Below are 12,183 nucleotides of genomic sequence, written 5' to 3'. Positions count from 1 at the left end.
CCATTTTCTTCACGGATACATCTTCTCTCCTCTGTGGAAAAAGTGGGAGAAACAGAATGTAGAAGAATTGTAAATGAGCAAAGAGAAAGCCTTACAACTGATTCTGACCCCAAATGACCCTGGGGATGGTAAGAAAACTTCACCTTTCTGGGCATCCACAGAATCCCATTTAAGAGTAGTTCTGTGGTTCTAGGGTTGTTGGCTGTAGCCGTGTTGGCCTAAGGACATACTCAGGCAAGGTTGTTTGGATAGATGTGATATCTTTTATTAGACCAACTAAACTATTTAGATATCACACCTACCCAAAGAACCTTGCCTGCATTCTGTGGTTGAATGTAGTCCTTCAAGCCAACAAAGGCCAGAGAGATTCAGGAAGTGGCACAGGAAAGAGCAAGGCCAGAAAAGGAATCACAAGCCAACCTGGTGAGCCTTCTCAGAGCTACAGAAATCAATGCACGGTGACCTTATCTATCCACCTGTGTATGCCACCTTTAGAGATGTTCAGGACCATAGCCAGACCTTCCAAGAGACATGGGCTCTGGCTGGCTGGGACAGTTCAGCTACATTGTGTGCATCTGTCCTGCTGCATTGGGGGAGCACTGTATGGCTGAAGCTCTTAGAATGGGGTGTAGACCCCCACCTCAGGGACCAGTGAACAACAAGCTGTCTGGTTTGACCCAAGCTATTTAGCATTAAGTAATCAACCTAGGCTGGAGTGAAACTGGTAACCCACAGGTACCTGGCTCCAGGTCCCATCTGATGTCTGGGAGATGAGTAAAGGGGGACAAGAGAAAAGACTGAGGTATAAAGGAGGGGTGTCAAACATATGGCCCATGCACTGGATTCAGCACATTAAGCCATGCCATCTGGCCTGCCATGCTCCTAGAAGAGGTGGGAATGGAGGGGGGCGGAGTGGCACTGCCAAAATCCAAGGTACAGAGCCCCATTGGGACACATTGGCAGTTGTGGGACAATGGCTGCATTAACGCCTGCAGCTACCTGGCATTGCATGCCCCATCACCACATCCAGATCCAGTCCATGAGAAAGCCCTCACAGTCAGAATCCAGCTTGTGGGGATAGAGAGAGCAAACCAGTTTGACACCCCTGGATAAAGTCTATGAAGTCTGGGGAAGAGTGACTGTAAGCGTCAGTACAAAACCAAGGGGTCTCCAGGAGGGCAATCCCTCAGCAACGAGAGGAAACCCCATTCCAGACCAGGCACACACTGCCCAGGAAATGCATAGGTGCAGCAGGCTGCCAAGATCTTGCATTAGGCAAGAGTCACTGAGGGACTGGGCACTTCCTAAGCAGCCAGGATACCCAGAGGTTCTAGAATGAGAGGCACACATGTAAGGGAGGTTCCAGCTGATGCTTCTGGGCATAAGCCAGTCATTAGCTTCTGGGGGGTCAGGAGGTTTCCTTCACTACTCTGAGTCAGCTCATGCTGGGTCCTGGTGGAGACAGGATGCTAACCCTGATGAACCCCTGCCTGATCTGACCTGGCAGTCCCTGGGCACCCGTGGCAATGAACTCAGGGCATATGTGTGTGTGTGTGTGTCCTCACTCCTCACTTCAAATCTGCTGTACCTAAAAAGGGAGATCACTTCTCCCTAACCCTGAATGGCTTTGTGTAGTTGAGGGTGGAGACTTGTCTATTGCACTGTGGGCAGGAACCCCTACAAGAGCCTACTACAGCCTCCCAATTGAAGGATCTCAGCTACACACTATTTCATGGAAATGGGGGATTTCCCCTTAGCTTGCTCCTTTGGCCTTTTGTCTAAGGGCAAGCAAGACTCAGGGGCATCTGAACCCCAAAGCCTCTAGGCTTGGGGCTTGCACGTAGGATGCCTGCCACAGATCAGGGAGTATCTGAAGCCCCAGGCTGAAGAGTCTGGGAGGTAGAATACTTGCTGATGGTAACATCACATGGACCTGAATGACTGAGCTCTGCTCAGTCAATGGAATCTGGAACTGATTTGGCTAATTTAGCTTGAGACATGAAATTAAAAAAAAATCCAGCTGTGTTGCTGCTGTATCTATATTTCTACACACTTTCTTCTGACTGCCCCTGGGCTGCTCTGGCACATTCTGGGCTGAGCCAGTCCTGTCCTCAGGCATCCAGGGCTGGTTGCAGCCCCCTGCCCAGGTTACACAGCTTTAATTTTTCTGGAAACTCATCTGGGCTGCTCCTCCAAGGGGACTTTCCCAATTAAGGATCAAATGCATTCCAAGGGTCTCTGCAGGGCTATAAATCCACAGGCAGCCTTGGAAAGTAGCCAAGGAGGCACTGACATTTCAAGCCCCTCAGGAGCCAGCTTGCAAATTAATTGCCACTTCAAGGTTGGAGCAGTGTCCAGATGAACTCACCCAACTGGCCCCTGGCAGCTCAGATGAACTCTGCAGAACTAGCTGGAAGATTCACCTATCCAAAAGGGTCTAGTTGTGTTGGAGTTTATGGCAAACATGGGCTGGTTGAGAGTCACACCTCTATCATCTGCAGCTTCCCAGTTCAGGACCTTGTACTGCATCGCTGAAGCCAATGCAAGCTTTGCCATCTGCTCCAGTGGCTACAGCAGCATGTCCTAAATACTGAGAGGGAGCATTATTTTCTCCATTTTTAACCTAAACATCACAAAGTTGCTGCATGTTCTGAAGCAAGAATTAGTACATGTGACCATGGCTGAACTGCTGCTGGTGAGTACTCAGGGCTCCTAGGGTGGTGGTGGGGAGGATAAGTGGCTTTTTGTTGAGATAAGCCAGGCAGGTGCTTTGTGGCTCTTCAACATACCATCTTTCTGTACTGCCCTAACATCAAATCTGATGCTGCAGCCTGCCTGTTCTGCTTGTCTCCAATGGATGCTCAGCCTTTTACCTGCCTGGACAATTTCTAATCAAAGGCAAATTTCCATCATAAGCTGCCAGGTTACAAAGCCCCAAATGCTGTCTGCCCTGATGCTGGGCATCCCAGAGCCCCCTGCAGCAAGTCTGTGAAATTGACAAGAATGTCAATTTCACAGGTGCTATTAGCCACAGAACTAATCAGAATGTCAATTTCACCCAGCAGCTGCTGGGTCCAGGGGATGACCTGAAGTGTGGGTTCTGGTTGAGGAGACATTTTCATGCTGAAACCAAATTTAGAAAAGGTGACATTTCCTGGAAACCAGAACCCAGCTTTTTGCCAGTCGCTACTCAGAATATTTTGCTTCCCAAACCTCTGTGCATGAACCTATAATGGCAGCATTATAGAAATATCACCCCCAGCCCCCTCCAAACCAGCAGAAGTTGGCAGCCCTGCAGGAAAGGGCTGTCCTCTCAGAATCCTTCCTTAGCTATCCTGTTTCCCCTGGCTTTCAGATCCATCCCCTGAGCAATGACAAGGGAGGGGCTCAATTCCCAGCTGATTGTTCCAGGATGCCCTCCTGGACCCCTTTCCCTTTCTCTCCCCATTGATCAGCTGCTCCAGAACCAGACAGTGGCTCTAGTACAGCTTCAGAGGTGCAGGGAGATCTCCCACTGCTCATATTCTTTGAATTTCCATGATTCAGATCCTGGGCCAGTTCCCTCTGTGTTCATAGCCATGGGTGCTGCTGAGGGAGGGTTTGAGGCATGAGGTTCTGAGGTCCCACTCATGATCTGGAGCAGAGTACAGGGCAGGGCAGGGGAAACAAGGCAGACAAGAAGGGGGCCTGTGGGCCATGCTGGGGTTGGGTGAGTTGCATAATGGCTGGTCGGGGGAGGCTTTGGGGGGAAAGTTGGGCTCAGAGGGCTGAGCAGTGTTCAGGTCTGGAGAGGAGTGGCAGATGAGTGCAGAGCAAACTGTCAGAACTGTGGTGATGGGTCAGCCTGGAGGGCTGGCTGGGCCAGGGGGACAATGTCACTGCACATGAAATGTCTTCTGGTTTAGCCTGAGAGCCAGTCCAAGTGTGCAGAGGGCTTTGGATCTGGGGCAGGAGGCTGGGGTTAGTCATGGCTCTGTCTGATCCAGCAGGACATTTGGGATCTGACAATCCATGGTCTTTGGATGGGACAGGGTGTCATAGATTCATAGATGTTAGGGTCGGAAAGGACCTCAATAGATCATTGAGTCCGACCCCCTGCATAAGCAGGAAAGAGTTCTGGGGCTAGATGACCCCAGCTAGATACTCATCTAACCTCCTCTTGAAGACCCCCAGGGTAGGGGAGAGCACCACCTCCCTTGGGAGCCCGTTCCAGACCCTGGCCACTCTAACTGTGAAGAAGTTCTTCCTAATGTCCAATCTAAATCTGCTCTCTGCTAGCTACCCAATTGTGCCCCACATGCAGGCAGGGAACAGCTGGGGACATGAATGGCCCTGGATGGGTGCAGACCAGGGCCTGCTGCCCTGAGTAGCAGAACACTCCCCAGTCCCAGTGACAAATGGAGGGATGTACCTAACTGTCCCAGTGAGCTCCCAGGGTATGCAGCACTCTTAGGGCTGGTAGTGCTCTGATTCTGCAAAGCAAAGACCTCTCCTGCTCTTGGTAGCTGGGGATGCCCCATTCCCCCATGTGAATGCAGTGCTGGGGGAACTGCTGTATCCAGCCTGCAAAGCAAGAACCCTGGTCCAGACAGCCATAGCCCCTGTGCTCAGATCCTCATGTGCCACATTTAGTACAGGCAGTGCCGGTGCTCCCTGGTCCCAAGACTCCCTGCTGGGCTGCAGCTGTAGATTGAAGGTGGAGCACCCCTGAGTCTCCAACCTGCACCTCTTAGTGCCTGGAGTTGATGTAGTTGGACTGGGCACCATCCATGGGGTGCCAACATCTGGTGAGCCTGACGCCATGGGGTCATTTGGTACCAGTCACTGTTGTTGGGCGTTTGCCCGTGAGCAACTGGACCAAGGCCAGAAAAACCGTCCAGGGGCAGCTTTGCTATCATGCACACAGTATATTCCCCACACCAGCCCCCATCCAGAGCACCCCATGCCATCCCAAAACACCTCCATCTTCCCCAGGGAAGGGTGTACATTCATGCCAGGGAGGGCAGCATCCATGCCCCATACTGCTGGGTCAGTTCAGCCCCCATTTAGATACAGTGCCTTTTTCCCAGCGTCCCCTCCCCAGCCACTTCAGTGCCATGCTTCCCTATGGGTCCCCTTGCTGCAAGTGCCCGGCAAACTCCTTATCAGCAGTGCCCTTGGAACAGCTCCAGCCCTACTGTCCAATCTGTCCCCAGAGTCAAACCATGCCAGCCCCCTGAGGCATCCCTCGTGCTGGCAGAGGACACTGGGTTTGATCCCAACAGCAGGAGCACCCAGCTGGGCTGAGGGCTGGCAGGGGATTTGGAGAGAGCCTTGCAGGGGACTGGGTGCCAAGCAGCAGCTGCAGATTGGAGGGCAGTGCCAGGTCACCAAAGGAGCCAGTTCTGGTGTATGAAGGTAATCTCAGCCCTAGAGGAGCCAGGAGCAGCAGGGCTATGGGGAAGGTGTGAGACCATTACTAGCATCTCCGCAGGAAGCGAGGCAGGATGGGAATGGTCAGGGATGCCCAGCAGCAATGCCAGGCTGTGTGCCTGGGGTGGGCTGGCAGATCCAGGCTGGGAAGGGTCCCCTTCGTTAGGTGGTGAATGTGTACCCAAGCACCCACAGCCTCCTGCCTGTCTGGGCACCCTTTACCAAGCCATTTCTAACCCAGAACTTGTGCACCAGCAACTTGCAGCAGGGTCTCAGAGGGCACATAACGTCTGATGCTTACAAGAGCTGGACAGAAGTAAAAGGAGCAGTTTTGTGTGGCCAGTCTCATAGGTCCAGATTCTGGACTTGCTCCCCAGAGCACACCAATGAACACACCCTTGCACACACACTCTGCAAAACTACACAGCGCACCAATGGGGCCCTAACACAGCCAGCAACTGGGCCACAGAATCCCCCCTGCCCGGCTCTATCAGCAGCCAGCTCTGCTGCTGCTACCCCTTTCCTGTCCCTCCCTTGCCTCCCCTCCCCTTCAGCAAAACAGAGTGAATGGCAGGGCAGGGCACAGGTCTGGGAGCCAGGCAACCTATTGCCGACTCTGTCACTGATTGGCCGAGCAACCTTGACCACAACACTGTGCCTTGGTTTCCTCTTCCGTGAGCTGGGTGCAAGCCCCATCAGCCACTGCAGCAGAAGACCAAGGTCTCCAGTGCTGTCACTGGGACAGCATCTTCCACAGCCATGGCTAAGGCAAGTCCTCTCTCTGGACACCTGTGCCTACAGCAGGTCTACTCCCAAACAGAGGCACCATTCAAAGAATGACTCCCCCCGCCACGTTACTGCACCAGCCAAGGTTCCTAGCACAGACCTTCCCAGAACAGTGCCAGCTCCTCTCCCCGCCTTGCCACTGCCCCATGGTAATTTCATCTTCTCCTGTGCCCCACAGTGCCTCTCCCTCTCTGATCCTTGGTTACTAGCCCTGGACACATGGAACATGCTACACAGGAAGACTAGAGCACTGGGGAGGGTGCTGGGCACCTAAAAGGATCAGCCCTCGCAGGGCATTGGGGTGACTAGCATCAAGTCATTTAGCAAGACACCCATCCTCCCTGCCTGCCCTGTACCCCCAACTCCTGGGAGGAGGTTACTGACCTGACTGGAGTGTCCCTGAAGCCTCCTCACTGGCTGGGGGCTTCCTCAGCTCATCTCCACCAGGCTGGGGCTTTGTCCTCCCCTGTTGATCACGAGCTGCTGGAGGGGCTCAGACCCCTCCCTGCCCCAGACCCGGGGGCACTACAGGCTTGCCCCAGTCCTGCAGGTAAGTGTGACTGAGCAACGTCTTTGGCCACTGCCTGGCATGAAGGGCTGGCAGCTGCTGTCCACGCGCCCAGTTGCTTTGCAGATTCGAAGCTCTGCCTTCCTGCACCTGCCTTGAGTGAAGCACCAGAGGGTCTCAAGGCATCTGCCCAGTGGGGCTGTGCCCACTTAGTGCACCTCTGTCTGGCATCAGCTCCTGCTCCCCAGCCCTGGAAAGGAGCTGGGAAGCTGCGGGCAGCTGCCGATCTGTGCTGTGGATGGCACAGGCTGTCACTCCAGGTCTCCGCCTGGCCTTTTAAAGCGCTGTCATTCAAATGGAGAATTCTGCTGGGTCCTAACAGCCCCACACTCCCACAGCCACGCAAGGGTGGCTCTGGGCAGGGAAACCCAGTGCCTAGGGGTCACCCTCTCCTCCAGGGCCTGCTTCTGCCATGTTGCCCCTGCAGCAGTAAGCCATCAGGGCAGCAGGAGGGCCTCAGACACAAGTCCCCATTAGCTGGCTCAGGCAGGGAAGAGGACCTGGCTGCAGGATGCTAGTACCTCACAATCCCAGGGCCTTGAAACCCCACAACTCCTCACAGAGTTTAAGGGCTCTGGGATCAAAGCAATTCCACCCTCATCCCAAGCCAGGCAGGGCATCCAGTACTCAGACTAAGGGACAGTGTCCCCCAGGCTCCCCTCTCCTTAAGGGCACATGGCACAGCAGCTCCAGGGGATGCGGACCTGCCTGGTCAAATCATAAAACAGACCAGTGAGGGTCCCATCGTATGTGTGGCAGGGGGCCTTACCAGCCCATCCACCACTGTCAGACCTCCTCAGTGTACCAAAACTGCAGCCTATGGACAGAAAGGGGCAAGATTTCCAATGCGAGGAGAGATCTGAAACGCCCAGCCAGGGATGTCAGAAAAGAGCTGGATTTTTTTTATGAGATCTGTGTGTCTCCCCACATCCCCCTCACCCACAAGCCAGGCCCTTACTCTCCCAGAAATGAAGCTCCCAGAAGGGAGGGACAAGAACTGCTGGTTCCTTTGGAAACTCCTGGCACAGATAGAGAGATGGCCAGGACTGCTAATGCCTTTGGAGACCAGTCCCTCCCCACCCCCAAAACAGGTCTGGGGAAATAGCCCATTTTAAGAAGGGGCTGATGGACGATGTCTCCCCTGAGGAGCGGGGCCCAGCAATTGTAACAAACCCTCAGCTGAGAGGATTTCTGCAGGTATGGAAGGGCTGGAGAAGCAGGGCGAGGGGGAGCCTGGTGTGACAACGGGGCCGGAGGTCTAGGTTTCAGTTAGGGCAGCCTCCAGCCAGAAGCAGATGGCTCTTCTTGTAGGGAGGACAGGCAAGCATCAAACAGCAGGTCCCAATCCTCAGTCGTTCTCAGGCAGCAAAGCTCCCTGCCTGAAGTCCAATCAAACGGTGCCAACACCAGGGCTGAGAACTTGGCCCCTTCAGTATGCCTGTTTCCATAGCAAATAAGGAGGACCAGCCCCTGGGTAAAGATCAGAGGCTTGAACAGCTGTCTGATGGGCAGGAGCCAGTCATGGTGAAAGCCTCAATGCAGGGGAGGACTCCCCCTTCCTCTGGTCGACCAACCAGGCTCCTTGTTGACACTGGAACATGAAGTTTGTTTACATTTTTTTTTAAATGAGCCCATTATTCTCAAGATGTTTTATCGCTGGGTTTAACTGGCCTATGGGCCACAGATGCTGCAAGGGGATTGGCTGGTTTGGATAACAAGGGGTGGGGAGGGCATTGGGGCTGGACAGGATTTTGCACCCATTGACAAGTGATGTCATGCTGTGGGAGAACAAAGCGATTGATGGCAGTCCCAAGGCACAGCCTGCTGCCAGCTCAGTGCCTGGGGGGGTGGCACTGATGGAGAGCAGCGCGTGGGGCACTACCAACAAAGGGTAGCTGCGCTCAGGTCAGTGCCCCAGATGCAAAGGAGGGCTCTGAGCACATGATGGGGGCCTCTGGGATGCCTTTTTACATAGTTAGCACCAAGAGAGCACAGGAAGGGGGACAGGGCTGATGGAGGAAGACTGCCAGAACTATGCAGGCAACCCTGGGTGGGGATAGCTAGTGGGGGTGAGGAGGGAGCAGCAGGAGGCAATGTGCCTGTCTGAACGTGACTCCCAGCAGCACTATTGCCACTGAAGCCTGGGGCTTGGGAGCAGGCTGGAGAGTGCGTGTCTGTGAGGCCCAGATGTGCGGGCTGGGGCTGCTGGAAGCTGCACGTTCCGAGTCACAGCTTGGGGACAGAACGCCACAGCTGCACTCAGGGACAGACACAATGGAGCACGGCCACCAGAGGGGCCAGGCCAGGGCCCCGCTGCTAAGATCAGCTCACAAGCACTGTGAAGGAAGGAAAGTGCTTCAGAGATGGTCCCTATCCCGTCTTCCTTTTTCCCCACATCCGCATGGGTCAGAGACTGAGGTAATCCCAAACCCCAACTGCATGGTGAAAACTAAAAGACTGTCTTAGGAAAGTACTGAGGACGGGTGCACGGAAGCACGCAGGTGACCATTGTAATGGGTGTGTGGGTTTTAAATGCATTTTAAGGTTTGTGTAGAAATGCTTATCCAGGATGCTGTATATAAAATCCCAGCCCCAAGGAGCTCCTGGCTTCAGTGGAATCAGGCTGTCAGCCTCCGACTCCCTAGTGCTGCAGAAGCCATCTCCCCTATCCCTGCCAGGCATGAGCAGGCTGAGGGCCAGTCTCTCAGGCCCAGCTTCAGTAATGCCATCTACATCAGGGTCGCTCCCAGGCTCAATACCCACCTGCCATATCCCAGCCCAGGTAGCACCAGAAGCCACTGCATGGCCCTGTGGTCCCTAGCCCCTGCGGTGTGCCCTCTCATACCCCCACTCCTTCTGTGAGTCAAAACTTTACCTAGACATGGCCCTGCCTGCCTCAGCCATCGCCTCATATCGACACTGCCCCCTCTCCCCACACAGAGCTGCACCAGCCCCAAACACCAACCCACAATTGCTGCTCTGGGCTAGGAAGAGAGGGAGGCTGTTGTTGTGCCCTCTGTCATGAGAGGAAGAGCCAGGGATGCTATGGTCATAGGAGCCACACAAGACCCCAGAATAGATAGGGGAATGTTTCTCACTAGTCTTCTTGCCACCAGTGCTTGGACTAGCACACCCCGTCTCCAACCCAATGCTGACCCCAGCTCCCCACCTCTCTTTGTTGGCTCCTTTTCCATAGTCTCCAAGGTGCCACCTGCTCTACCTTCTTTCTATCTACCTTTTCTGCCACCTCCACAGCCCCTGTGTCTTCTGCCCCAAGCTGCCATCCCCCTTCCTCCCTGGCAGCTGTCTGTGGAGGTGAGGAGCTCTTGCATTCCCAGCCAAAGGAAAGCCCCCTCCCTGCACCCCGCTGCCAGCTGCTCCCAGCCTGGACCCCTTTCCCATGGGCACCACCATGAGTCTCACATTTGGCCCATTTCCCAGGGAAATTCCCCTCCACTGCATCGCCCCTGGGTATTGGAGCTCTAGAGAGGCCACTCTAGGTCCGTTTCCTGCTGGGCAGGTGAGGGGGTGTGCACAGAGATGCTTGGGCACACCAATGGGACAGGACTGGGTCCATGGTGCTGCCTCAGAGCCAAGACTGGGGCCCTTCTCCAGCATCCAATGTGAGTGGCAGGCAGGAGTGCAATGGCATAGACTTTTATTTATAGTAACAAAAGTCCTGAGGGCATCGGCTCCCAGCCCAGGGCCCACCGTTGCTCCTCAGATTTTACCTGGCTCAGGCACCAGAGCTGTGATCTCCCAGAGCTGTGATTCCCCCCTTTTGGGGCACATCATGCAGCACACACCAGCACACCCTTCACCCAGGTCAGCAGGACCCATTGGAGCCAGCAGGCAACGGGCACTGGCAATGTGCTCTTGCTGCCAGGGACATCAGCGCCGTCAATGCCAGTGAGGAAGGTTCCTGCCCACGGTGCTCCAGGTGGTCCCAGCCCCTGGGAAGCCACTCAGAAGTGGAGCTGGACAAGGTAGCGGATGCGACACTGGCTCTCCTGGTAGATCAGGTATTCGCTCTGGGAGAAGGAGGAGTCCTGGTATTGGGGCATGGTGATGGGTGGCCCCTGGGACACCAGCACCTTCTTCCCATCTATGATCAGTTCCTGGTCATAAGCAGGGTCTGGGGGATGGGGCAGGATTAGTGCATAAGAACCTCACCCCCCTCCTTGTCCCATCTTCAGTCCCATCTCCATCACCCCCACTCAGGTTTGGCTCCCCCCCAGGTCCTGTTCTAGGTCTCGCAGCCCAATGCCTGCCCCAGACCCCTTCCACTCTAACTGCTCCATCTCCATTACTAAGTCCCCACCCAGATGCCAACCTATCACCTCCATACTGCCCTGCTCCCATGTCTCTACCCATGAGCTGGCAAGGATGGCCAGCTGGAAGAGCAGACTGGGAAGCTGTGGGCTTACCTGGCTCAGTCCTGCCACAGGCGATCACGCTGTTGTAGTTGGCGGGAGGCTTGCGCAGCGAGGAGTCATCCTGCGTGATGCGATACTCCTTGCCCAGGGCTACCTCATTCAGGAACATGATCCCAATCTGCTTGGAAGTACAGCGCACTGCAGGGAGACAACAGGGCTGAGAAAGGGTCCTGGCTGCAGGTGGCTTCCTGTGCCCAGCCTACCTCTCCCCAGGGCACACAAGGCTCTATTTGCCCTGTTGGCCCTCTCCAGAGCTGGCGTCTGCTAGGAGGAAGAGATTCCTGGCTGACAGAAAATTGGCACTGAGGGCCAACCCTGTCCTACCCCACTTGCCAAGAGGAGGCAGGAGTCTGGGCTGCGAACTTGGGGGTGACAGCAGAATGTCATGAGGCTAGGGGAGAGAGGGGGTACAGTGAGACAAAGGCTGCTGGCTGCCAGGCTGCCATCCAGCTCCCTGGCTCTACCCTCAGCTGTTCACTGTGCTCCCCAAGACTCCTTTGCATGGCCTGCTTTCAAGGACTCAAGTAGAGTGAAGGGAGACAAGAGGACTCCCCTCCCTTTTGGCTGATAAGGGCCTCTTAACCCCATTGCTTGCAATGTCCAACTCAATCCAGCCAAGTGGACTGCACCTCCAACAGGAAATGGAGGCTTCAGTGACAGCATCACACTCCCTGGACAGATCCTCGGCCTGAGGATGCTGCCAGTCTCCCCCGAGCCCTGAGGGAAGCGAGACTGCAGGAGCAGGTGGGGAGCACAGAGTGGAGCAGGAGGCGGCCCTGGGGGAGTTGCACTCAGCTGGGGGAACCAGAGCCTTACCGTATACTGCCGATTTGCTGTTCTCTGAAGCAAAGTAGAGCCCCTTGCCCACGCGGCCGCCTGAGTGTGGCATGATGCGCAGACCACTCTTCAGGATGGCAACGATGACAGCCACATTGGTGCCATGCCATAGCAGGCGCCGGTTCTCCAGGCTCTCATAGGCCT

At 55.1% G+C, this 12,183-nt stretch overlaps 1 protein-coding gene across 1 annotated transcript in view; it reads right to left on the bottom strand.

The window, feature by feature from the left end:
• Positions 1–10,407: 10,407 nt before the first annotated feature.
• The window catches only part of PARP3 (poly(ADP-ribose) polymerase family member 3), a 14,024-nt gene continuing 12,248 nt past the window's right edge, over positions 10,408–12,183 (bottom strand). Inside the window, exons 10-12 of the mRNA XM_014522414.2 lie at positions 12,019–12,181; positions 11,194–11,340; positions 10,408–10,901 (exon numbers count right to left, since the gene is read on the bottom strand). Of these exons, the coding sequence (XP_014377900.1) occupies positions 10,732–10,901; positions 11,194–11,340; positions 12,019–12,181 (480 nt within the window). The 3' untranslated portion in view covers positions 10,408–10,731. The remainder of the gene's footprint in view (positions 10,902–11,193; positions 11,341–12,018; positions 12,182–12,183) is intronic.

This window comes from Alligator sinensis, unplaced genomic scaffold (genome assembly GCF_000455745.1).
Source record: "Alligator sinensis unplaced genomic scaffold, ASM45574v1 scaffold610_1, whole genome shotgun sequence".
Lineage (NCBI taxonomy): Eukaryota > Metazoa > Chordata > Crocodylia > Alligatoridae > Alligator > Alligator sinensis.
The sequence above is the reverse complement of the archived record's forward strand: the minus strand, read 5'-3'. Positions and strand labels throughout refer to the sequence as shown.